Source organism: Plecotus auritus (genome assembly GCF_963455305.1).
Source record: "Plecotus auritus genome assembly, chromosome: X".
Classification (NCBI taxonomy): Eukaryota; Metazoa; Chordata; class Mammalia; order Chiroptera; family Vespertilionidae; genus Plecotus; species Plecotus auritus.
The window spans coordinates 82,861,680-82,888,920 of NC_137784.1; the positions used below are offsets into that span (position 1 = coordinate 82,861,680).

At 40.2% G+C, this 27,241-nt stretch overlaps 1 protein-coding gene across 1 annotated transcript in view; it reads left to right on the forward strand.

Annotated features, from left to right (window-relative positions):
- Nucleotides 1-27,241, forward strand: part of TBC1D8B (TBC1 domain family member 8B) — a 92,948-nt gene that overhangs the window by 30,384 nt on the left and 35,323 nt on the right. Inside the window, exon 7 of the mRNA XM_080653328.1 lies at nt 19,438-19,605. Coding sequence (XP_080509454.1) covers nt 19,438-19,605 — 168 coding nt within the window. The remainder of the gene's footprint in view (nt 1-19,437; nt 19,606-27,241) is intronic.

Consider the following 27,241-nt stretch of genomic DNA (forward strand, 5'->3'; position numbering starts at 1 on the left):
TCCCTCGGCCTGGCCTGTGGGGATCTGGCCGAAACCAGCTCTCCGACATCCCCTGAGGGGTCCTGGAGTGTGAGAGGGCACTCTGCAAAGTTGCTATAGTACAGGTTGTGGAATGCAAATGCAAGTGTGCAGTAAACCACATTCAGGGCCAACAGTGCCCCAGCAACAACATAACCCTACAGCCAAATGTGGAATCGCGCAGCCCCGCTAGGAATCAGGCTCCCTCCTCTCTGGTTTTGGGGAGCGTGACCCGAGAACCACCGCTGGCAAGTCACTGCTGCTCGGCAGCTCCTGCATTGAGCATCTGCCCCCTGGTGGATGGTGTGTCATAGCGACCAGACGTTTGGACACTTAATGTATTAGCCTTTTATATATATAGATTACTGACTATATTCCTTATGCTATACTTTACATCCCCATGATTATTTTGTAACTGCCATTTTGTACTTCTTAATCACTTCACCAGCTCCCCAAACCTCTTCTAATTTAGCAACCATTAATTTTTTTCTCTGTATCCATAAGTTTCTTTCTTTTTTTAAAAATTTGCTTTACATTTGACAAAATCCAACACCCTTTCTTGATAAAAACTCTCAACAAGGTGGGAATAGAAGGATCATACCTCAACATAATAAAAGCTATATATGATAAACCCACAGATAACATCATACTCAATGGGCAAAAACTAAAACTATTACCCCTAAGAACAGGAACAAGACAGGGATGCCCACTCTCACCACTCCTGTTCGACATGGTACTGGAAGTATTAGCCATTGCAATTAGACAAGAAGAAGAAATAAAAGGCATCCAAATTGGAAAAGAAGAAATAAAGCTGTCCTTATTTGCAGATGACATGATATTGTACATAAAAAACCCGAAAGACTCCATCAAAAAACTAACAGATTTAATAAATGAATTCGGCAATGTAGCAGGATACAAAATTGACGCCAAGAAATCTATGGCATTTCTATACACCAATACTGAACTTACAGAAAGAGAGACTAAAAAAGCAATCCCATTTACCATTGCACCAAAAAAATTAAGATACCTAGGAATAAACTTAACCAAGGAGGTAAAAGACCTATACGCAGAAAACTACAGGACACTGAAAAAAGAGATAGAGGAAGACGTAAACAGATGGAAGAACGTACCATGTTCATGTATTGGGAGAATCAACAACATTAAAATGTCCATACTACCCAAAGCAATATATAGATTCAATGCACTCCCCATTAAAATACCAACAGCATATTTCACAGACCTAGAAAGAACTCTCCAAAAATTCATCTGGAATCAAAAAAGACCCCGAATAGCCACAGCAATCCTGAGAAAGAAGAATAAAGTAGGAGGGATCTCAATACCAGATTTCAAGCTGTATTACAAAGCCACTGTTCTCAAAACAGCCTGGTACTGGCACAAGAACAGACATATAGACCAATGGAATAGAATAGAGAATCCAGATATCGACCCAAACCACTATGCTCAATTAATATTTGATAAAGGAGGCATGAACATAGAATGGAGTCAAGATAGTCTCTTCAATAAATGGTGTTGGGAAAATTGGACAGATGCACAAAAATGAAACTAGATCACCAACTTACACCATACACAAAAATAAACTCAAAATGGATACAGGAATTAAACATAAAACGGGAAACCATAAAAATACTAGAGGAATCCACAGGCAGCAAAATCTCAGACATATGCTGAAAGAACTTCTTCACTGATACTGCCCCTAGGGCAGGGGTGGGCAAACTTTTTGACTCGAGGGCCACAATGGGTTCTTAAACTGGACCGGAGGGCCGGAACAAAAGCATGGATGGAGTGTTTGTGTGAACTAATATAAATTCAAAGTAAACATCATTACATAAAAGGGTACGGTCTTTTTTTTTATTTCAATAGTTTTATTCATTTCAAACATTTTAACAAGAAGAATGTAAACACTAATTTTTATAATTTGAAACTTCAAAAAATGGAGGAATCATACCACAATAACATACCTTATATTGAAGATGGCAAAGGCAAAGTAAAATTGCCTAAAAAAGGAAAGGTACAAAAGCCTTTCAAATTAAACTTAAATATAATAAAATAATTTAAAACTAAACAAATAGAAAAGAACAAAATGTATAAACAGTAAATTAAACATTTTCTTTAGTGCAACTTCCAAATTATGCCCAGGACGTAGATGTAGATGGCAATGTAGACTGGGTTGAAAGGTTTTTGGTCTTTAAAACATCAACTTCAGTGGGAACAGTGTTGTTGGTCTCCTTTTTAGCTAATGCTCTGATACTGTGCTCTCCAGGGGCGTGTCTCCCTACATCACCACGATAATGTGTCTACGCATTCCCAGGGTGATGTCGGGGGACGCGTCCGCAGGCATTACAAGGAGCCTCTGGAAGATTGAGAGGTTGTTCCTTCTACTGAATGGGTGGATATAAATCTGCCCACTCAGAAGAAGGAGCTGCAGCCGTGTTTCCCGACGTTGCCATGTTAACACTGCTGGTGGTGAAGGAGCGGAGGGGAGAGCAAGAGAACCCGCCGCTCTTTCGGCTCCGCGGGCCAGATAGAACAGCCGAACGGGTCGGATTCGGCCCGCGGGCCGTAGTTTGCCCACGGCTGCCCTAGGGCAATGGAAGCCAAAGAGAAAATAAACAAATGGGACTACATCAAAATAAAAAGCTTTTGCACAGCAAAAGAAACCATCAACAAACAACAAGAAACCCCACTCTATGGGAGAACATATTTGCAAATGTTATCACTGATAAAGGTTTAATTTCCAACATCTATAGGCAGCTTATACAACTTAATAAAAGGAAGATAAATGATGCAATAAAAAAATGGGCAACGGACCTAAATAGAATCTTTTCTAAAGAAGACAGAAGGAAGGCCAAGAGACACATGAAATCATGCTTAAAGTCACTAATTATCCGAGAGATGCAAATCAAAACGACAATGCGATACCATCTCACAACTGTCAGAATGGCTATCATCAACAAATCAACAAATGACAAGTGTTGGTGAGGATGCGGAGAAAAAGGAACCCTCGTGCACTGCTGGTGGGAATGCAGACTGGTGCAGCCACTGTGGAGAACAGTATGGAGTTTCCTCAAAAAGCTGAATGTGGAACTCCCATTTGACCTAGTAATCCCACTCCTAGGAATATATCCTAAGAAAGTAGAAACACCAATCAGAAAGGATATATGCACCCTTATGTTCATAGCAGCACAATTTGCAATAGCTAAGATTTGGAAACAGCCTAAATGCCCGTCAGCAGATGACTGGATCAGAAAACTATGGTACATCTACACAATGGAATACTATGCTGCCATAAAAAAGAAGGAATTATTACCATTTGTAGGCACCTGGATGGAATTAGAGAACATTATGCTAAGTGAAATAAGCCAGTCAATGAAAGAAAAATACCATATGATCTCACTCATTTGTGGATAGTAAAAAACATTATAAACTGATGAACAAAAAGATAGATACAGAGGCACTAAAGCATCAAACAGACTGTCAAATTACAGTGGGAAGGTTAGGGAGAGGTGGGGGAAATAAGAGATCAACCGAAGGACTTGCATGCATGCATATAAGAATAACCAATGGATGCAAAACATTGGGTGTTGAGGGCATGTGTGGGAGTGGGGTTGGGAGGGCAATGGTAAGATATGTACACATATAATACCTTAATTAAAAAAAATTAAAAAAATAAAATAAAAATTTGCTTTATTTTTCTGCTGAATTGAGTACTCGCTCCTAGTTAAGTTAGATTTTTTTAAAAATGTGTTCTAATCATTAGCACAGGGAGCAACACCTTACCAATAAGCAAATAATAAAACGAATTAGGTCCCACTGGTTATGGCTACATCTAAGTTGTTGGGATGTTCAGGAACTCTTACTTGTTTGCATTAGTTTTTAGTTATTGATTATATCTCCAAATACGAAAGAGCTGAGAGGCTCCTGCTGCCCCAACAAAGAAATTAACAGCAAACAGACTCAGGTTTTTTGGAATAATTACAAGTGAGTATCTTTTTTTTTTAATTTCTTTATTAAGGTATTACATATGTGTCCTTCTTCTCCCATTACCCCCCACCTCCCACTCATGCCCTTACCCCCCTGTTGTCTGTGCCCATTGATTAGGCTTACATGCATGCATATAAGTCCTTTGGTTGATCTCTCCCCCTTACCCCCACCCTCCCCTACCGTCCCTGAGGTTTGACATTCTCATCGATGTTTCTCTGTCTCTGGATCTATTTTTGTTCATCAGTTTATGTTGTTCATTATATTCCACAAATGAGTGAGATCATGTGATATTTATCTTTCTCTGCCTGGCTTATTTCACTTAGCATAATGCTCTCCATCTCCATCCATATTGTTGCAAATGGTAAGAAGTCCTTCTTTTTTACAGCAGTGTAGTATTCCATTGTGTAGATGTACCACAGTTTTTTAATCCACTCATCTGTTGATGGGCACTATGGCTGTTTCCAAATCATAGCTATGGTGAATTGTGCTGCTATGAACATAGAGGTGCATATATCCTTTCTGATTGGTATTTCTAGTTTCTTGGGATATATTCCTAGAAGTGGGATCACTGGGTCAAATGGGAATTCCATTTTTAATTTTTTGAGGAAGCTCCATACTGTTCTCCACAGTGGCTACACCATTCTGAATTCCCAACAGGAGTGCACGAGGGTCCCTTTTTCTCCGCATCCTTGCCAGCACTTGTCATTTGTTGATTTGTTGATAATAGCCATTCTGACAGGTGTGAGATGGAACCGCATTGTTGTTTTGATTTGCATCTCTCTGATTCTTAGTGACATTGAGCAGGTTTTCATATGTCTCTTGGCCTTCCTTCTGTCTTCTTTCGAACAGTGTCTATTTAGATCAGTTGGCCCATTTTTTGATTGGGTTGTTTGTCTTCTTTTTGTTAAGCTGCATGAGTTCCCTGTAAATGTTGGAAATTAAACCCTTATCGTTGACATCATTGGCAAATATGTTCTCCCATGCAGTGGGCTTTCTTGTTGTTTTATTGATGGTCTCCTTTGCTGTGCAAAAGCTTTTTATTTTGATATAGTCCTATTTGTTTATTTTCTCTTTAGTTTCCATTGCCATAGGAGCAGTATCAGTGAAAAAATTGCTTCGGCATATTCTGAGATTTCACTGCCTGTGGATTCCTCTAGTGTTTTTATGGTTTTTCGTCGTATGTTTAAGTCCTTGATCCATTTTGAGTTTATTTTTGTGTATGGTGTAAGTTGGTGGTCTAGTTTCATTTTTGTGCATGTATCTGTCCAATTTTCCCTACACCATTTATTGAAGAGACTGTCTTGACTCCATTGTGTGTTCATGCCTCCTTTGTCAAATATTAGTTGAGCATAGTGATTTGGGTCGATTTCTGGGTTCTCTATTCTATTCCATTGATCTATATGTCTGTTCTTGTGCCAATACCAGGCAATTTTGAGAACAGTGGCTTTGAAATCTACTATTGAGATACCACCTACTTTGTTCTTCTTTCTCAGGATTGTTGTGGCTATTTGGGGTCTTTTTTTATTCCAGATGAATTCTTGGAGAGTTCTTTCTATGTCTGTGAAATATGCCGTTGGTATTTTAATGGGGAGTGCATTGAATCTATAGATTGCTTTGGGTAGTATGGAAATTTTAATGTTGATTCTCCCAATCCATAAACATGGTATGTTCTTCCATCTGTTTACATCTTCCTCTATCTCTTTTTTCAGTGTCCTGTAGTTTTCCGCGTATAGGTCTTTTACCTCCTTAGTTAAGTTTATTCCTAGGTATCTTAATTTTTTAGGTGCGATGGTAAATGGGATTGCTTTTTTAGTCTCTCTTTCTGTAAGTTCACTATTAGTGTATAGAAATGCCATAGATTTTTGGCATTAATTTTGTATCCTGCTACATTGCCGAACTCATTTATTAAGTCTGTTAGTTTTTTGATGGAGTCTTTCGGGTTTTTTATGTATAATATCATGTCATCTGCAAATAAGGACAGCTTCATTTCTTCTTTTCCAATTTGGATGCCTTTTATTTCTTCTTGTCTAATTGCAATGGCTAATACTTCCAGTACTATGTCAAACAGGAGTGGTAAGAGTGGGCATTCCTATCTTGTTCCTGTTCTTAGGTGAAATGGTTTTAGTTTTTGCCCATTGAATATGATGTTAGCTGTGGGTTTATCATATATAGCTTTTATTATGATGAGGTATGATCCTTCTATTCCCACCTTGTTGAGAGTTTTTATCAAGAAAGGGTGTTGGATTTTGTCAAATGCTTTTTCTGCATCAATTGATATGACTATGTGATTTTTACCTCTCAATTTGTTTATGTGATGTATCACGTTTATTGATTTGCGGATATTGTACCATCCTTGCATTCCTGGGATAAATCCTACTTGGTCATGGTGTATGATCTTTCCAATGTAGTGCTGGATCCGATTTCCTAGAATTTTGTTGAGGATTTTGGCATCTACGTTCATGAGGGATATTGGCCTGTAATTCTCTTTCATTGTTTTGTCTTTATTTGGTTTTGGTATTACGGTGATGCTGGCTTCATAGAACGAGCTTGGAAGTGTTCCTTCCTCTTGAATTGTTTGGAGTAGTCTGAGGAGGATAGGTTTTAGTTCTTCTTTGAATGTTTGGTCAAACTCCCCTGTGAAGCCTTCTGGTCCCGGGCTTTTGTTTGCTGTAAACTTTTTGATGACTGCTTCAATTTCTTCCATAGTTATTGGCCTATTGAGATGTTTAGATTCTTCCTGATTGAGTTTTGGAAGGTTATATTATTCTAGGAATATTTCCATTTCCTATAGGTTGTCCAGTTTGTTGGAATAGAGTTGTTCATAGGATTTTCTAACAATCCTTTGTATTTCTGTGGGGTCTGTTGTTATTTCCCCTCTTTCATTTCTGATTTTGTTTATTTGGGTCCTCTATCTTTGCTTCTTGGTGAGCCTGGCTAGAGGTTCATCCATCTTGTTTATCCTTTCAAAGAACCAGCTCTTGGTTTTGTTGATCTTTTGTATTGTTTCTTTGGTCTCTATGTCATTTATCTCCACTCTGATCTTTATTATTTCCTTCCTTCTGCTTACACTGCGCTTTTCTTGTTGCTCTTTTTCTAACTCTTTGAGTTGTAGGGTTAGGTAATTTACTACCATTATTTCTTGTTTTTTGCAGTAGGCTTGTAGAGTTATGAACTTCCCTCTCAAGACTGCTTTTCCTGTGTCCCATAGATTTTGGATGGTTTTGTTTTCATTGTCAATTGTTGCCATGATGTTTTTTATTTTTCCTTGATCTCTCTGGTAACCCAGTCATTGTTTAATAGCATGCTGTCTAGTCTCCATGTGTTTGATTTCTTTGGTTTGTTTTTATTGTAGTTGATTTGCAGTTTTATGCCACTGTGATCTGAGAATATGCTTGATATGATTTCTATCTTTTTCAATTTGAAGAGACTTTGCCTATGACCCAACATATGGTCTATCTTTTAAAAAGACCCATGTGCACTTGAGAAGAATTTATATTCTGTGACTTTGGCGTGAAATGTTCTGATGATGTCATTTAATTCCATCTGGTCTAGTGAGTCATTTAGGATTGATGTTTCTTTGCTGATTTTTTGTTTAGAGGATTTGTCCAATAGTGATAGTGGGGTATAAAGTCTCCTACTATGATTAAGTTGCTGTCAATCTCTCCTTTGATATCCTCCAGGAGTTTTTTTACGCATTTTCGTTCTCCTGTATTGGGTGCGTACATGTTTACCAGAGTTATTTCTTCTTGTTGGATTGCTCCCTTTAGTATTATGATGTGGCCTTCCTTATCTCTTGTTATGTCCTTCACTTTGAGATCTAATTTGTCAGATATAAGTATTGATACCCCAGCTTTTTTTTTCAGTTCCATTTGCCTGGAAAACCTTTTTCCATCCCTTCACCCTCGATCTGTGTGCATCTCTTTTTCTGAGGTGTGTTTCTTGTAGACAGCAGATATATGGGTCGTGTTTTCTTTTCCAATCTGTTACCCTATGTCTTTTGATTTGGGCATTTAATCCATTTACATTTAAAGTTATTAGTGATAGGTACTTATTTGTCTCCATTTTTATTCTTTACCCCTGTGTTCCTTATTTGCTTCCTATTTCTTTTTTTGTTTTTTTTTTTACAGCAGACCGTTTATCATGTCTTGCATTGCTGGTTTGATGGTAATAAAGTCCCTTAGTCCTTTTTTGTCTGTGAAGTTCCTGATTTCATCTTTAATTTTGATTGATAGCCTTGCTGGGTACAGTATTTTTGGATTCAGACCCTTCCTTTGCATGAATTTGTATATTTCATTCCATTCCTTTCTGGCCTGATGAGTTTCTGATGAGAAATCAGTCGCTAGTCTGATGGGGGTTCCTTTGTAGGTAATTTTCTGTCTCTCTCTGGCCGCTTTTAAGATTCTTACTTTGTCGTTGGTGTTTGCCAATTTAATTATAATGTGCCTTGGTGTCGGTCTTTTGGGGTTCATTTTGCTTGGGACTCTGTGAGCTTCTTGGATTTGTGTGGGTTTTTTCTTCCCCATATCAGGGAAGTTTTCTGTCATTATTTCTTTTTTTTTTTTTTTTTCAAATTTTTATTAAGGTGTTATCTGTGTACATATCTTACCATTGCCCCCCACCCCCACCCCACTCCCATATATGCCCTCACCCCCCAATGTTTTGCATCCGTTGGTTACTCTTATATACATGCATATAAGTCCTTCAGTTGATCTCTTATTTCCCCCACCTCTCCCTAACCTTACCACTGTAATTTGACAGTCTGTTTGATGCTTTACTGCCTCTGTAACTATCTTTTTGTTCATCAGTTTATAATGTTTTTCATTATCCCCAAATGAGTGGGATCATGTGGTATTTTTCTTTCATTGACTGGCTTATTTCACTTAGCATAATGTTCTCTAATTCCATCCAAGTGCCTACAAATGGTAGTAATTCCTTCTTTTTTACGGCAGCATAGTATTCCATTGTGTAGATGTACCATAGTTTTCTGATCCAGTCATCTGCTGATGGGCACCTAGGCTGTTTCCAAATCTTAGCTATTGTAAATTGTGCTGCTATGAACATAGGGGTGCATATATCCTTTCTGATTGGTGTTTCTGGTTTCTTAGGATATATTCCTAGGAGTGGGATTACTGGGTCAAATGGGAGTTCCATTTTCAGTTTTTTGAGGAAACTCCATATTGTTCTCCACAGTGGCTGCACCAGTCTGCATTCCCACCAGCAGTGCACGAGGGTACCTTTTTCTCCGCATCCTCGCCAACACTTGTCGTTTGTTGATTTGTTGATGATAGCCATTCTGACAGGTGTGAGATGGTATCGCATTGTCGTTTTGATTTGCATCTCTCGGATAATTAGTGACTTTGAGCATGTTTTCATGTGTCTCTTGGCCTTCCTTCTGTCTTCTTTCGAAAAGCTTCTATTTAGGTCCATTGCCCATTTTTTTATTGGATCATTTATCTTCCTTTTATTAAGTTGTATAAGCTGCCTGTAGATGTTGGAAATTAAACCTTTATCAGTGATACCATTTGCAAATATGTTCTCCCATACAGTGGGGTTTCTTGTTGTTTTGTTGATGGTTTCTTTTGCTGTGCAAAAGCTTTTTATTTTGATGTAGTCCCATTTGTTTATTTTCTGTTTGGCTTCCATTGCCCTAGGGGCAGTATCACTGAAAAAGTTCTTTTGGCATATGTCTGAGATTTTGCTGCCTGTGGATTCCTCTAGTATTTTTATGGTTTCCCGTCTTATATTTAAGTCCTGTACCCATTTTGAGTTTATTTTTGTGTATGGTGTAAGTTGGTGATCTAGTTTCATTTTTTTGCATGTATCTGTCCAATTTTCCCAACACCATTTATTAAAGAGACTGTCTTGACTCCATTGTATGCTCATGCCTCCTTTGTCAAATATTAAATGCGCATATTGGTTTGGGTCGATATCTGGATTCTCTATTCTGTTCCATTGATCTATATGTCTGTTCTTGTGCCAGTACCAGGCTGTTTTGATGACAGTGGCTTTGTAATACAGCTTGAAATCTGGTATTGAGATCCCTCCTACTTTATTCTTCTTTCTCAGGATTGCTGTGGCTATTTGGGGTCTTTTTTTATTCCAGATGAATTTTTGGAGAGTTCTTTCTAGGTCTGTGAAATACGCCGTTGGTATTTTAATGGGGAGTGCATTGAATCTATAGATTGCTTTGGGTAGTATGGACATTTTAATGATGTTGATTCTACCAATCCATGAACATGGTATGTTCTTCCATCTGTTTACATCTTCCTCTATCTCTTTTTTCAGTGTCCTGTAGTTTTCCGCATATAGGTCTTTTACCTCCTTGGTTAGGTTTATTCCTAAGTATCTTAATTTTTTTGGTGCGATGGAAAATGGGATTGCTTTTTTAGTCTCTCTTTCTGTAAGTTCATTGTTGGTGTATAGAAATGCCATAGATTTCTTGGTGTTAATTTTGTATCCTGCTACATTGCCGAATTCATTTATTAAGTCTGTTAGTTTTTTGATGGAGTCTTTCGGGTTTTTTATGTACAATATCATGTCATCTGCAAATAAGGACAGCTTTACTTCTTCTTTTCCAATTTGGATGCCTTTTATTTCTTCTTCTTGTCTAATTGCAGTGGCTAATACTTCCAGTACTATGTCAAACAGGAGTGGTGAGAGTGGGCATCCCTGTCTTGTTCCTGTTCTTAGGGGAAATGGTTTTAGTTTTTGCCCATTGAGTATGATGTTAGCTGTTTGTTTATCATATATAGCTTTTATGATGTTGAGGTATGATCCTTCTATTCCCACCTTGTTGAGAGTTTTTATCAAGAAAGGGTGTTGGATTTTGTCAAATGCTTTTTCTGCATCAATTGATATGACTATGTGATTTTTATCTCTCAATTTGTTTATGTGATGTATCACATTTATTGATTTGCGGATATTGAACCATCCTTGCATTCCTGGGATAAACCCTACTTGGTCATGGTGTATGATCTTTCTGATGTACTGCTGGATCCTATTTGCTAGAATTTTGTTGAGGATTTTGGCATCTACATTCATGAGGGATATTGGCCTGTAATTCTCTTTCATTGTGTTGTCTTTATCTGGTTTTGGTATTAATGTGATGCTGGCTTCATAGAAGGAGCTTGGAAGTGTTCCTTCCTCTTGAATTTTTTGGAATAGTCTGAGGAGGATGGGTTTTAGTTCTTCCTTGAATGTTTGGTAGAACTCTCCTGTGAAGCCGTCTGGCCCCGGGCTTTTGTTTGCCGGAAGCTCTTTGATGACTGCTTCAATTTCTTCCATAGTTACTGGCATGTTGAGCTGTTTAGATTCTTCCTGATTGAGTTTTGGAATGTTATATTTTTCTAGGAATATGTCCATTTCCTCCAGGTTGTCCAGTTTGTTGGAATAGAGTTGTTCGTAGTATTTTTTAACAATCCTTTGTATTTCGGTGGGATCTGTTGTTATTTCACCTCTTTCATTTCTGATCTTGTTTATTTGGGTCCTCTCCCTTTGCTTCTTGGTGAGCCTGGCTAGAGGTTCATCAATCTTGTTTATCCTTTCAAAGAACCAGCTCTTGGTTTTGTTGATCTTTTGTATTGTTTCTTTGGTCTCTATGTCGTTTATCTGTGCTCTGATCTTTATTATTTCCTTCCTTCTGCTTACACTGGGCTTTTCTTGTTGCTCTTTTTCTAACTCTTTGTGTTGTTGGGTTAGGTAATTTATTACCCCTGTTTCTTGTTTTTTGCAGTAGGCTTGTAGAGCTATGAACTTCCCTCTCAAGACTGCTTTCGCTGTGTCCCATAGATTTTGGATTGTAGTGTTTTCATTGTCATTTGTTGTCATGATGTTTTTTATTTCTTCTTTGATCTCTCTGGTAACCCAGTCATGGTTTAATAGCATGCTGTTTAGTCTCCATGTGTTTGATTTCTTTGGGTTGTTTTTATTGTAGTTGATTTCCAGTTTTATGCCACTGTGGTCTGAGAAGATGCTTGATATGATTTCTTTCTTCTTGAATTTGAAGAGACTTTGCCTATGTCCCAACATATGGTCTATCTTTGAAAATGACCCATGTGCGCTTGAGAAGAATGTATATTCTGTGGCTTTGGGGTGAAATGTTCTGAAGATGTCAATTAATTCCATCTGGTCTAGTGAGTCATTTAGGATTGATGTTTCTTTGCTGATGTTTTGTTTAGAGGATTTGTCCAATGGTGATAGTGGGGTATTAAAGTCTCCTACTATGATTGTATTGCTGTCAATGTCTCCCTTGATATCTTCCAGGAGTTTTTTTATGTATTTGGGTGTTCCTGTATTGGGTGCATATATGTTTACCAGAGTTATTTCTTCTTGTGGGATTGCTCCCTTTAGTATTATGAAATGGCCTTCCTTATCTCTTGTTATGTCCTTCAGTTTGAGATCTAATTTGTCAGAAATAAGTATTGCTACCCCAGCTTTTTTTTCAGTTCCATTTGCCTGGAAAACCTTTTTCCATCCCTTCACCCTCAGTCTGTGTGCGTCTTTTTTTCTGAGGTGGGTTTCTTGTAGACAGCAGATATATGGGTCGTGTTTTCTTATCCAATCTGTTACCCTATGTCTTTTGATTGGGGCATTTAATCCATTTACATTTAAAGTTATTATTGATAGGTACTTATTTGTCGCCATTCCTATTCTTTACCCCTGTGTTACTTCTTTGCTTCCTGTTTCTTTCTTTCTTTCTTTCTTTTTTTTTTTTTTTTTTTACAGTAGACCCTTTAGCATTTCTTGCATTGCTGGTTTGGTGGTAATAAATTCCCTTAGTCCTTTTTTGTCTGTGAAGCTCCTGATTTCACCTTCAATTTTGATTGACAGCCTTGCTGGGTACAGTATTCTTGGATTCAGCCCCTTCCTTTGCATGACTTTGTATATTTCATTCCATTCCCTTCTGGCCTGATGAGTTTCTGTTGAGAAATCAGTTGCTAGTCTGATGGGGGTTCCTTTGTATGTAACTTTCTGTCTCTCTCTTGCTGCTTTTAAGATTCTTACTTTGTCGTTGGTGTTTGCCAATTTAATTATAATGTGCCTTGGCGTCGGTCTTTTGGGGTTCATTTTGCTTGGGACTCTGTGAGCTTCTTGGATTTGTGTGGGTTTTTTCTTCCCTATATCTGGGAAATTTTCTGTCATTATTTCTTCAAAGAGGTTTTCTATTCCTTGCTCAGCTTCCTTTCCTTCTGGAACCCCTATTATGCGGATGTTGTTTTGTTTCGTGTTGTCCCAAAGTTCCCTTAGACTCTCCTCCTGCCTTTTAATTTTTTTTTCTAGAAGTTGCTTTTCTTGGGTATTTTTTTCCATCTTGTCTTCTAGCTCACTGATGCGGTCCTCTGCTTCTTCTAGTCTACTCTTGATGCTTTCTATTGAGTTCTTTACAGCAGCGATGTCATTTTTCATTTCTTCTTGGTTCTTCTTCATTTCCTCTTGGTTCTTGCTCATATTGTCGAATTTGTCTTCCATTCTTTTCAGCCACCTTATGACCATTTCTCTGAATTCTTTTTCTGGAAGGTTGCTTGCCTCCATTTCGTTTACTTCCTTTTCTGGTGATGCCTGCTTTTCTTTCATATGCGGGCTGCTTCTTTGTCTCCCCATGGTCTCTCTTCTCTGGGTGTCTGGTTATGTAGTTCTCTCTCTCCTGGGTTGATTTAAAGGCACAAAATACAGCACTACCAGGTACAACTCACAAGGCACTGAACAGGAATGTATTCACGATATTAATAACCTCCAATAAAGGGGACCACCAGAGAAAGGCAAATTAGGTGATAGAAGAGAAAGAAGAAGAAGAAAAAGAAAGAAAGAAAAAAAAAAAGAAAAAAGGAGTGTGAAAATGAAATTGGGAAAAGGGAAAGTAAAGAGAAAAAAAAAAAAAGTAAGAGAGACAAGAAATTGACTAAGAAAGAAAGGGGAACAGACTATATATATTGGGGATAAAACTCCAATAGAACAATCACTAATCCCAGCAAATGCCAGCAACAAGTGCCTGGGGATTAGTACAAACTACAACACCAACTAATATGGAGTGAGGCAAGGGAAAGCTGAAGCACAAAACAAACAAACAAACAAAATAAATAAAAGAAGAATAAGGAAAACAATCTCACAAAAAAAGCATAAAAATTGGATATAATCTACATTCAAGCAAACAACAACAAAAGGACAGAGATAAGGACAAGTTTATGGATAACTCAGACAGCGAAGGGAAAGGTGTATGTGGACTTGGAGCAGGGGATTGGAGATTAGATATGTAAGTAGGGTGAAATTTTAACAAGGGGTAAACAGAAAGAATAGGGAAAATCTAAAGCAGTAAAAGGGTAAGACAAACAGGACACTGAAAAGGGGGAGGTTAGGAAGAGAGTGATGGCCTAAAGGTAGAGTTGAGATAGAGTAAAACGATGCTAAAGGAAAGATAAAAAATAGAATGTAGAACCCTAATCCCAAAATAAAATGAAGAGAAAATAAAATGACACTTTAAAAAAAAAAAAAAAGATAAAATAGCAGTAGTAATAATATGGATTGAAAATAAAAATGTAATCATTAAAAAGGTAAAATCAAGTGATGAAAAAAGAAAAAAAAGTTTCTTGATTAAAAGATGCAAAAAATGAAAATTTAAAAAAAAATAAAAAAATAAAAAAAATAAAAGGTAAAAATAAAATGTGGAGTAGTGAAGGTCATTCACTTCCTCTGTTTTTCTGTTTGGCACGCCTGTTTCTCAGTCCAGACAGTATTGCAGTTCCCTGCGATCCACTGCTCTTCGGTGTTGTAAGCCAGTCCTGATTTTAAGCAGGCGGTGTGTCTTAATTTCTCGTATTCCTTTATTTTTGATTACACAAGAGTCAATTTGTGATTCAGCCCCTGGGTGGCAGTGTTTCTGGATTGACTTCCGGGTCTATCTATGGCCTCTCTAGGCAGCGTTTGAGCCTTCTTTCCCTGTGGCACTCGCCACGGGCCTGTGGGAGTGGGCTGCCTCAGAGCTGGCTCTCTGATGGTCACTCCCCGCTCCGATCCCCAGGTTCCAGAAAAACAACCTTCCCCTGCAGTCTCCCAGGGTGTCCCCAACTGGGTGATCCTATGTATTGGGCTTAGTAATCAGATGCAAGGATTTGAAGAGGAAAAAGCCCAAGTGTGCGAATTCCGGGACTGCGAGTAAGCCCAGGCACCCAGGGAGCGCACGGGCTGCGCGTAAGTCTGGACTGCCTGAAATTCTTAGGGTGTCCCTGCACTTCAGATCAAAATGGGTTGCTTTTTAGAGTGCCCTTCTCTTAGCAGCTCTGAGGACCCCTTTCCACAGTCACAGATCACGCCAGCCCCTACAGCCACGGATTTTTCTAGGCACAGACTTCCCTGGTCCTCCAGCTCCCGCAAAACGCGCGTTCCTCTCTCCCGCCGGGACCAGAGACCTCACCTTATCCCAGGCGAAATCTGACCTTTCCGTGGTGGAGTGTAGAGCTTCTCTGAACCCGTGTGCTTGCGCCAGTTGGGGAGCGTTGTTCTGGGGCTCGCAGCTGTTCCTGGGGTGCCGCCGTTGTGGATTCTCAGGCTTCAGATAAGCTCCACTTTCCGGATCAAGATCTGTCATTATTTCTTTAAACAGGTTTTCTATTCCTTGCTCAGTTTCCTCTACTTCTGGCACCCCTACTATGCGGATGTTGTTTTGTTTTGTGTTCTCCCAAAGTTCCCTTAGGCTCTCCTCCTGCTTTTTAATTTTTTTTTCTAGAAGCTGCTCTACTTGGGTATTTTTTCCCACCTTGTCTTCTATCTCACTGATGCGGTTCTCTGCTTCTTCTAGTCTACTCTTGATGCTTTCTATTGAGTTCTTTATCGCAGCGATGTCATTTTCATTTCTTCTTGGTTCTTCTTCATTTCCTCTTGTTTCTTACTCATATTGTTGAATTTGTCTTCCATTCTTTTCAGCTACCTTATGACCATTTCTCTGAATTCTTGCTCTGACCGGTTGCTTGCCTCCTTTTCGTTTATTTCCTTTTCTGGTGATGCCTGCTTTTCTTTCATATGGGGACTGTTTCTTTGTCTCCCCATGGTCTCTCTTCTCCGGGTGTCTGGTTATGTAGTTCTCTCTCTCCTGTGTTGATTTAAAGGCACAAAATACAACACCACCAGGTACAACACACAAGGCACTGAACAGAATTGTATTCACGATATTAATAACCCCAAATAAAGTTGACCACCAGAAAATGGCAAATTAGGGAATAGGAGAGATAGAAGAAGGGAGCAAAAAAAATAAAAACAAAGGAGTGCCAAAATGAAATTGGTAAAAGGAAAAAAAAAAAGTAAGAGAGAAAAGAAAGAGAATAAGAACGAAAAGGGGAACAAACTATATATATGGGGATAAAACTCCAATAGAACAGCCACTAATCCCAGCAAATGCCAGCAATAAGTACCTGGAGATGAATACCAACTACAGACAACAACTAATATCAAGCGAGGAGAGGGAAAACAGAAGCAAACAACAAACAAAAAGAAAGCAAACAAACAAAAAAAAAAACGAAACCAAAAGAATAAGCAAAACAATCTCACAAACAAGTATAAAAAATCGATATAATGAACAATCAAGCAAACAACCACAAAAGGACAGAGAGAAAAACAATTTTTTGGATAGTGAAGACAGAGAAGAGAGAGGTGTGTTTGAACTTGGAGCAAAAGATTGGAAATTAGATATATAAGTAGGGTGAAATTTTAACGGGGGGTAGAAAAAAGAATATGGAGAATCTAAAGCAGGAGAAGGGTAAGAGAAACAAGACAACAAAAGGGGAAAAGTTAGGAAGAGAGTGATTGCATAAAGGTAGAGTTGAGATAGAGTAGAATGATGCTAAAGGAAAGATTAAAATAGAATGTAGAACACTAATCTCAAAGTCAAATAAAGAGAAAATAAAATGACACTTTTAAAAAAAATAGGTAAAATAGTAGTAGTAATAATACTGATTGAAAATAAAAATGTAATAATTAAAAAGGTAAAATCAAGTGAGGAAAAAAGAAAAAAATAGTTTCTTAAGTAAAAGATGAAAAAAAATAAAAAATAAATAAATGTACAGTAGTGAAGGTCATTCACTTCCTCTGTTGTTTTGTTTGGCACGCCTGTTTCCCAGTCAGGACAGTATTGCTGTTCCATGCGTTCCACTGCTCCTCAGTGTTGTAAGCCAGTCCTGATTTTTAAGCAGGCAGTGTGTCTTACTGTCTTGTATTCGTTTATTTGTGATTACACAAGAGTCAATTTGTGATTCAACCCCTGGGTAGCAGTGTTTCTGGATTGACCTCCAGGTCTATACGTCCTTTCTAGCCTGTGCTTAGATCCTGCTTTCCCTGTGGCACTTAATACTGGTTTGTGGGAGTGGGCTGCCCAGAGCTGACTCTCCGACGGTCACTCCCCGTTCCGATCCCCAGGTTCCAGAAAAACAACTTTCCCCTGCAGTCTCCTAGGGTGTCTCCAACTGGGTTATCCCATGCACTGGGCTCAGCAATCAGAAGCAGGGATTTAAAGAGGAGAAAGCGCGAGTGTGCGAACTCCGGGGCTGCTCGCAAGTCTGTGCAGTCCTTCCATCACCCCACCGCCCCATGTCCAAGCAGCCGGCACACTTTTATAATTTTTAGGCTGTCCTTTTGCGTCGGGTCAAAATGGGTTGCTTTTTAGAGATCCCCTCTGTTAGCAGCTCTGAGGATCCTCTTTCACATTCACAGATCACGCCAGCCCCAACAGCCACGGATTTTTCTAGGGGCAGACTTTCCCCGTTCCTCCATCTCCCGCAGTGCGTGCGTTTCTCTGTGCTGCCTGGACCAGAGACCTCACCTTACCCTGGGCGAAATCTGACCTTTCCGTGGTGGAGTGTAGAGCTCCTCTGAATCCGCGTGTTTGCGCCAATTGGGGACTGGTGCTCTGGGGTTTTCAGCTGTTAGGTGGGTGCTGCAGTTGTAGATTTTCAGACTTCCAATAACATCCACTTTCCCCTTCAAGATGGCGCGGTCTCCGTGTCTGAGCCCGTGTTTCCAGAAGGGAACCCAGCTGCAGTGAGGGCTTCCTGGTCAGGGGAGCCCCGTTCATCAGTCCCCCACCTTTTCCTGGAGTTTAGCTGTCCCTTAACTGCCCAATAGACACTCCCTGTGTGACCCTCAGCTGTTCTTTCTATGTGCTCTGGGACAAGGCTCAGGACACGTCTGTCTATTCCGCCGCCATTTTTTTTCTCACCCTCAAGACACTTTTCACAGCCATTTATGGACAAGACCAAATTGGCAAAAAATTAGTTACCCGATGTGCGTGTCCCAGCTGAGTCCACAAGTGAGTATCTTGACCAGATAAGCCCTGTAATTATCAAAACAGCAGACTAAGCTGTACTGAGATTTTCTGTAGGTCAAGCCATGTCAGCCAATCCAGCACACAACAACCCCCATTTCATAATTGGAGCTTAGAAAAAAACTGTTCTGGGACCTGCCAAATGGTTGTACAGTGGCCTCAATTTCTCAGGCAGCATGAGCTCCACTTTATCAAAGACCTGGTAGTAGATGGTGCTCAGGCTGCGGACACCAGTGGATAACATCTCTGTGGATGAGGGATCGTGGCCAGGCAGGCGAGTGGCCATGTACTCATCCCTGGCTGACAATGAAGGGCAGCTTTTCACTTTTCCTGCCTCAGGGCCTCACGTCCTCCTCTCCCCTGGGGTGCTCACCCTGCCACTGCTAAGCCTGTCCCCCCTGCGAATCACCCTGGAGTTGGTCCGGGAGAAGACTGAGGAGGCCTGTATCTATGAGTTTCTTTCTGTTTTGTTTGTTCATTGATTTTGTTTTTTAGATTCCACATATAAGTGAAATCATGGTATTTGTATTTTTCTGTCTGACTTATTTCACTTAGCATAATACCTGCTAGGTACATCATGCTGTCACAAATAGTAAAATTTTATTCTTTTTTATGGCCGACTAATATTCCATTGTATAGAAGTACCATGACTTCTTTATCCAGTCATCTATTGATGGACACTTAAATTGCTTCCATATCTTGGCCATTGTACTAGTAAATAATGTCACATTGAACAGAGGATGCATATATCTTTTTGGATTTCTTGGGATAAATATCAAGAAGGTGGAATGGTAGTTATGGTTTTAATTTTTTGAGGAACATGCATACTGTTTTCCATAGTGGCAGCACAAATTTTCAACGTCACCAACAGTGCACAAGGGTTCTTTTTTTCTCCACATCTTCTCCAACACTTGTTTGTTGAATTTTTGATAATAGCTATTTAGATAGGTGTGTGGTAAGATCTCACTGTGGTTTTTCAAAGTTTATTATTTAATAAGTCATACCAGGAACCTAATCTTTAGCCACAAAGGAGTAAGCTAAACACATTTTGCCTGGAAATGTAAGCATCAAGGGAGAATGTGATTCATTTATAATATGTTTTTACCCCCCAGGTCTTAGCTATAGATAAGACACATGATTCCTGCAAATCTGTCATCATTAGCATCAAAGGAAAAACAGCTTTTCGCTTCAGTGAAGTTATAGACTTTGAACAACTGGTGGAAAAACTCAGGCTCAAGTGTGGGACAACTTCAAATCAATATCACGATATTAGCACAGAGGTAATTATATAAGAATCAAATAATTTTGAAAAAAGATGTGTGTTTTGTGTGGTCCATTATTTCAAATGTAATCCATAATGACTTTCCTATTCATTCTTATGTTTAACTAGAGGCCCAGTGCACAAAATTCCTGCACGGAGGGGTGGGGGGAAGTCCCTCAGCCCGGCCTGCACCCTCTCCAATCTGGGACCCCTCAGGGGATGTCCAACTGCCTTTTGCAATCTGGGACTGCTTGCTCCTAACTGCTCACCTGCCTGCCTGCCTGATCACCCCTAACCACCTCTGCCTGCCTGATTGCCACTAACCACCTCTGCCTGCCTGCCTGATCGGCCCTAACTGCTCCCTAACCTGCCTGATTATCCCTAACAGCTCCCCTGCTGGCCTGATCGTCCCTAACTGCCTCTGCCTTGTCTTGTACCCAGGACCCAGACTTCCCTTCCTTTGGCCGGCCGCAGGCACCCAGTACCCGGGCTGGCCACAGCCGCAGGGGATTGTGGATTGGCAGCTTTGCCTGGGCCACAGCCTCAGGTGCCCAGGACTGCTTGGCGGGCAGCTTGTCCCTCTCCCAGGCTATAGGCACAGCCGCTGGTGCCCGGAACCATGGGGTGGGCGGCTTTTCCCTCTCCTGGGCTACAGCCTAGCTGGTCCCCATTCCTCTTTCGTGAGCTAATTTGTGCCTGGCTGGTCCCCATTCCTCTCTTGCGAGCTCATTTGTGCCTGGCTGTTCCACATTCTTCTCTCCCCAGTGTTGAGTGTCTGAGTCATTAAGACATGAGGGTGTGACAACCATTTGCATATTAGCTCTTTATTATATAGGATTTTTTAAAAGATTAATACAAAAGAAATTATATTCTCTAAGACCGATTATAAAGCAGAATTGAGAATTAGAAATGTATCCTTTTTAGGAACTCTTATTTTTTTTTAACAATTTATTTTTTATTTTATATTTGTTAATCCTCACCTGAAGATATTTTTTCCCCATTGATTTTTAGTGAGAGTGGAAGGGAGGGGAAGAGACAGAGAGAGAGAAACATGGATGTGAGAGAGAGACTATCTATTGGTTGCGACCAGGGCCTGGATCTAGCTCACAACCTAGGTATGTGCCCTTGACCAGAATCAAACCCGTGAACCTTCAGTCTGCTAGTGATGCTCTAACCACTGAGCTACCGGCTAAGGCAGCCGTGGGCAAACTACGGCCTGCGGGCCGGATCCGGCCCGTTGGGCTGGTCTATCCAGCCCACGGAGCCGAAAGAGCGGAGGGTTCTCTTGCTCTCCCCTCCGCTCCTTTACTTTGAATTTATATTAGTTCACACAAACACTCCATCCATGCTTTTGTTCCAGCCCTCCGGTCCAGTTTAAGAACCCATTGTGGCCCTTGAGTCAAAAAGTTTGCCCACCCCTGGGCTAGGGCAACAATATTTTTCTTATTTTTATTTATTTTTAAAATATATTTTTATTGTTTTCAGAGAGGAAGGGAGAGGGAGATAGGAACATCATTGATGAGAAACAGTCATGATTGACTGCCTCCTGCATGCCCCACACTGGGGATCGAGCCCACAACTGGGGCATGTGCCCTTGACTGGAATTGACCCTTCAGTCCACAGGCCAGCGTTCTATCCACTGAGCCAAACCTGGTAGGGCAACAATTTATTTTTTTAATTTTTTATTTTTAAATATATTTTATTGATTTTTTACAGAAAGGGAGAGGGATGGAAAGTTAGAAACATCGATGACAGAGAAACATTGATCAGCTGCCTCCTGTACATTTCTCCCTCCCTGGGGATGTGCCCGCAACCAAGGTACATGCCCTTGACTGGAATCGAACCTGGGACCCTTCAGTCCACAGGCCGAATCTCTGTCCACTGAGCCAAACCGGTCAGGGCAACAATTTATTTTTTATTTACAGTTTACATTTAATACCTTAATATTTATATTAGTTCCAGGTGTACAGAATACTGGTATGCAATCACATACTTTACAAAGTGTTCTCCCTGATATTTCAAGTACCCACCTGGCACCAGGCATAGTTATTACAATATTATTGACTATATTCTCTATGCTGTACTTACATCCCCATCATCATTATTATTATTATTTTGTTTTTGTTAATCCTCACCTGAGGATATTTTTTCCCATTGATTTCTAGAGAGAGTGGAAGGGATGGGGAGAGACAGATAGAGAGAGAAACATCAATATGAGAGACACATCAATTGGTTGCTTCCCACAGTCAACCCGACCAACTCTGGGGATCAACTTGTAACCGAGGTATGTGCCCTGGACTGGAATCGAACCTGTGATGTTCTAACCACTGAGAATCAGCTAGGGCCCCATGATTATTTTGTAACTACCAATTTTTACTTTTTTAAAATATATTTTTATTGATTTCAGAGAGAAAGGGAAAAGGAGAAAGAGGTAGAAACATCAATGATGAGAAAGAATCATAGACTGGTTGCCTCCTGCACGCCCCCCAGTGGGAATCAAGCCCGCAACCCAGGCATGTACCCTGACCAGGAATTGAACTGTGACTTCCTGGTTCATAGGTCAATGCTCAACCACTGAGCACACTGGCTGGACCCAGTTTGTACTTCTTAATCTCTTCACCTGGCACCGTACATAGTTATTACAATATTATTGACTATATTACCTATGCTGTATTTTATATCCCCATGATTATTTTGTAACTACCAACTTGTACTTCTTAATCGCTTTACCTTTTTCAATTTTGTTTTCTCTTTCTTTAGATTTCACATATAAGTGAAATCATATGGTATTTTTCTTTCTCTGAAGGACTTATTTCACTTAGCATAATACCCTCTAGGTCCATCCATGCTGTTGCAAATTATAAGATTTCATTCATTTTTATGGCCAAGTAATATTCCATTGTATATACTGTATATACCAAAGGCCTGGTGCATGAAATTTGGGCACTTGGTGAGGGGTGCCTCAGCCTGGCCTGTGCCATCTCAAGGTCCGGGAGCCCTCGTGGGATTTCCAACTGATGGCTTAGCCTTGAGCCTGGCTTCTGGCTGAACGGCGCTCCCCCTGTGGGAGCACACTGACCACCATTGGGCAGCTCCTGAGTTGTGCATCTGCACTCTGGTGGTCAGTGCATGTCATAGCGACTGGTCGTTCCGCCATTCATTCGATTTGCATATTAGCCTTTTATTATATAGGATATGTACCACAATTTTCTTATCCACTCCTCTATTGGTGACACTTGGGTCACTTCTATTTTTTGACTATTGTAAGCAGTACTGCAATGAGCATAGGGTTGCATACATACTTTACATTTTTTATTTTTTGAGGTAACTCCATACTGTTTTCCACAGTGGCTGCACTAATGTGTAATACCACCAACAATGCATGAGGCTTCCCTTTTCTTCACATTATCACCAAAACTTGTTTGTTGATTTATTGATAACTAGGGGGCCCGGTGCGCAAAATTCGTGCACTGGGGGTGGGGGGGGTCCCTCAGCCCAACCTGCCCCCTCTCACATACTGGGAGCCCTCAGGGGATATCCTACTGACAGCTTAGGCCCGCTCCCCACGGGGAGCGGGCCTAAGCCACAGTCTGGCCTCCCTTTGTGGGAGGTGACCAGGCTGATCAGGGGAAGTCACAAGCCCCATCACCCCGCTGCTGCAGCCACTGCCAGTCACCACAGCCACCAAGGTGTTTTCATCAACATGGACTCCAGTCCCTTCACCATGAAAAAATGACAACTTTCTTTAAGCATTTTCACGATGTGTCTTTCATAGGATATAACATTTCTTTCTTTCTTTTTTTTTTAATCCTCACCTGAGGATATGTTTCCATTGACTTTTAGAGAATGTGGAAGAGAAAGGGAAAGACAGAGAGAAACATCAAAGTGTGAGGTACACTTTGATTGGTTGCTTCCTGCATGAGCCCTGACCTGGTCCCCAGCCAGGGAGGAGCCTGCAACCTAGGTACATGCCCTTGATCAGAATTGAACCCAGACCCTGCGGTCGGCAGGCTGAGGCATTATCCACTGAGCCAAACCAGCTAGGGCAGGATATGACATTTTTTAGCCCTCCAGCAGCAGACTTCGTTTTTTTTTTCTCCAGTAGTGTGGTGGAAAAACCCTAGATCACCTTTTTGGATTCTTATTACCCAAGTTACTAAGAATATTACCAGTGGCATACAGGAAGCTTAGCCAATGAGCAGTCAGAAAAGGTGTTTCCTCTGTAGTTCACACCAATTGCCGGCTGGGCCCTGCCCAGACCTAAAGCCTCTGGCCGAAGCTTTAGGCCTGGGCAGGGGACCCCCAGCTCCTTCTGATCGCTGGCTCCACCCCTGCCCAGGCCTAAAGCCTCGGGCCCTGGGCAGGGGACCCCCAGCTCCCTCCGATCGCTGGCTCTGCCTCTGCCCCCTTGGCTCTGATTGCAGGCTTGCTCCTGCCCAGGAGCCCCCTGGCTCAGGCCCTTCCCAGACTGCTCAGGGCCCACGTGAGGCCTACCTCAGAGTGACCTGGGTGCCAGGATGTTCCCAGGACCCAGGCGCTGGGCGCCTATGTATGCAAATTAACCTCCATCTTTGTTGGGTTAATTTGCATACTCACTCTGATTGGCTATGGGTGTAGCAGAGGTACGGTCAATTTACATGCTTGTCTATTATTAGGTAAGATAGCGATTCTGACAGGTGCGAGGTAGTACCTCATTGTGGTTTTAATTTGTATTTCTCTGATGATTAGTGGTGTTCAGCTTCTTTTTATATGTTGAATGGCTATCTGTATATCTTCTTTGGAGAAATGTCTATTCAGTTCCTCTGTCCTTTTTTTTTTTATCCTCACCTCAAGATAGATTCCTTATTGATGAGAGAGAGAGAGAGAGAGAGAGAGAGAGAGAGAGAGAGAGAGAGAAACATTGATTGGCTGCCAGCTGCCTCCCATCTCCCATATGCACCTTGACCTAGGATTGAACCCACAACCTAGGTATGTGCCCTCGCTGGGAATTGAACCCGCCACCTTTTGGTGTATGAGACAGTGCTCCAACCAACAAGCCACCCAGCCAGGCCCATTTTTTAATTGGATTGTCTGTGTTTTTTGCTTTTGAGTTGTCTGAGTTCTTTATAAATTTTGGATATTAACCCCTTATCAGTTGTATCATTGACAAATACCTTCCCTCATTCAGTAGGTTGTATTTTTTGTTTTGTTGATGATTTCCTTTGCTATGCAAAAACTTTTTTAGTTTGATGTAGTCCTATTTGTTTATATTTTTCATTGTTTCCATAACATGAGGAGATACGTCACAAAAAAAAAAATATTTCTAAGAGAAATGTCAGTGATTTTACTGCCTTGTTCAGTTAATCAATTTTGAGTTTATTCTTGTATGTGGTGTAAGAGAGTGGTCTAGTTTCATTTTTTGCATGTATCTGTTCAACTTTCCCAACACTATTTATTCAATAGGCTTTCTTTACCCCATTGTATGTTTTTGCCCCCTTTGTCAAATATTAATTGACTATAAAGGCATTTATTTCTGGGCTCTTTATTCTGTGCAAATTGTTCTATGTGTCTGTTTTTGTTTTTTGAACCATTACCATGCTGTTTTGATTACTATGGTCTTATAGTATAGTTTGATATTAGGTCACATGATACCTACAACTTTGTTCTTCTTTCTCAAGATCACTGTTGCTAGAGGGTCTTTTGTGGTTCATATAACTTTGTTGGCATAGTTGTTTATAATGTTTTCTACCACTCTCTCTAAAAGATCAATGGAAAAATATCCTTGGGTGAGGATTTTTTTAAAAAAGTAATGTTTTCTTACAGTCCTTTCTATTTCTTTGGTTTCGGTTGTTATTTCTTTCATTTTTTATATTATTTATTTGGGTCCGTTGTCTTTTTTCTTGATGAATCTGGTTAAAGGTTCGTCATTGTTTATCTTTTCAAACAACTAGTTCTTGGTTTCATTGAACTTTTTTATTGTTTTGTTGTTGTTGTTGTTTTTGTTTTGTTTTTTTACTCCTTTTATTTCTACTCTGATCTTTATTATTTTCTTCTTTTTTCCTCCTACTCACTTTGGGCTTTTTTTGTTGTTGTTGTTCTTTTCCTAGTACCTTTAAGTGTAAAGTTAGATTGTTTTTTTGACCTTTTTCTTCTTTCTTGAGATAGGCCTGTAATGCTATGATTTTCCCTCTTAGGACTGCTTTCCATGTATTCCACAGATTTTGGGTTCTGTGTTCTCATTTTCATTTGTTTCAAGATATCTTTTGATTTCTTCCTTGATGTCATTGCTAACCCATTCATTGTATAGTATTACTTAGCCTCCATATTTTTGTGTGTTTTTCACTTTTCTTCTTGTGATTGATTTCTAGTTTCAGAGCATTATGGTCAGGGAAGTTGTTTGATATGAATGGCTGTAAATAAAATTTTTTGTGTTGGCCCTTTAAGAGGATGCCCTGGCAGACAGAGATCATGATGCTTTTCAATAGCAGGATGTTATGTGAGCACCATTTCTGGTTCTGGTGCTCTAGGCTTGGGGGCCTGGCTTGGGGTTTAGACCCCAAACTTTTCAGGGGGAACCCCCCACAGCTGAGATATCCCCATAGGAACCCAGCCAGCACTCTCATGCCTCCATACTTCCTACCAGTCTCAATATGGCTACTTCTATATGTCCTTGGTTAATAAGGCTTCTCTCCAGCTAGTCTTCAGTTGGTTACTCAGGATGATTTGTATATAATTTAGTTGTAATTCCAGTTTGGTCCTGGGAGGAGGTTAGTGTAGCTTCCACCTAATCCATTGCCATCTTGGATCGCTCTTTATTTTTAATGAATAATCTTTTTTACAGTTTAAAAAATTGATTTTTAGAGAGAGTGGAAGAGGGAGAGAAAGAGAAACATCCATATGTTGTTCCACTTATTTATGCTGTCATTGGTTGATTTTTGTATGTGGTCTGACTAGGAATCAAACCCTCAACTTTGGCGTATCGGGATGATGTTATAAGCAACTGAGCTACCTGGCCAGGGCATCTTTTGCCCACTTTTTAACCGAGTCCTTTATTTTTTCAAGTTTCCTTTAGTTCTTTGAATCTATTTATAATAGCTGCTTTACATTTTTAGTTTACAAAATCCAAAAACTGGCTCCTCAGGGACATATTTAATGGTTTACTTTTTTTGTTGTTTATACTTATTTTTATTTTTATTTTTAAGCCTGGATGCTTGGCTCAGCCACTGGGGGTCAGTATAAATTGGTGGTCAGCCAATGATAGATCAGATTTCCTTAAATGCCTTAAAACATTAAGTTTACTACCTTTTGCCAAGGGGATCTTTGTGTGAAGGTATACCTCCTCAAACTTTTGGCAGTTTATAAATCAGTCTTAGCTTTCATTTCTTACTTCCAAAGTCAGCCAGAGTTGAGTGACTGGGACCTTTTCTTCTGTCTCTTTCTTTTCTTGGGCAGGTTCATAGCCCTGCACATGCATGTATACATTTAGATTCCCAAGAATATGTTGGAACCTTTCAAAGTTCCTTATGGCCATCTAGTCCTCCAGGCCTTCCTTTTAAGTTTCTAGCCAGGCTTTTGTTTTCGACATACATAATTAGGTTTAGGCAGATGTGATGTAATTAGCATATTGCTATGTTTTTTTCCTAACATAGAGAAGGGACTTTTTTCACAGAGCTGAG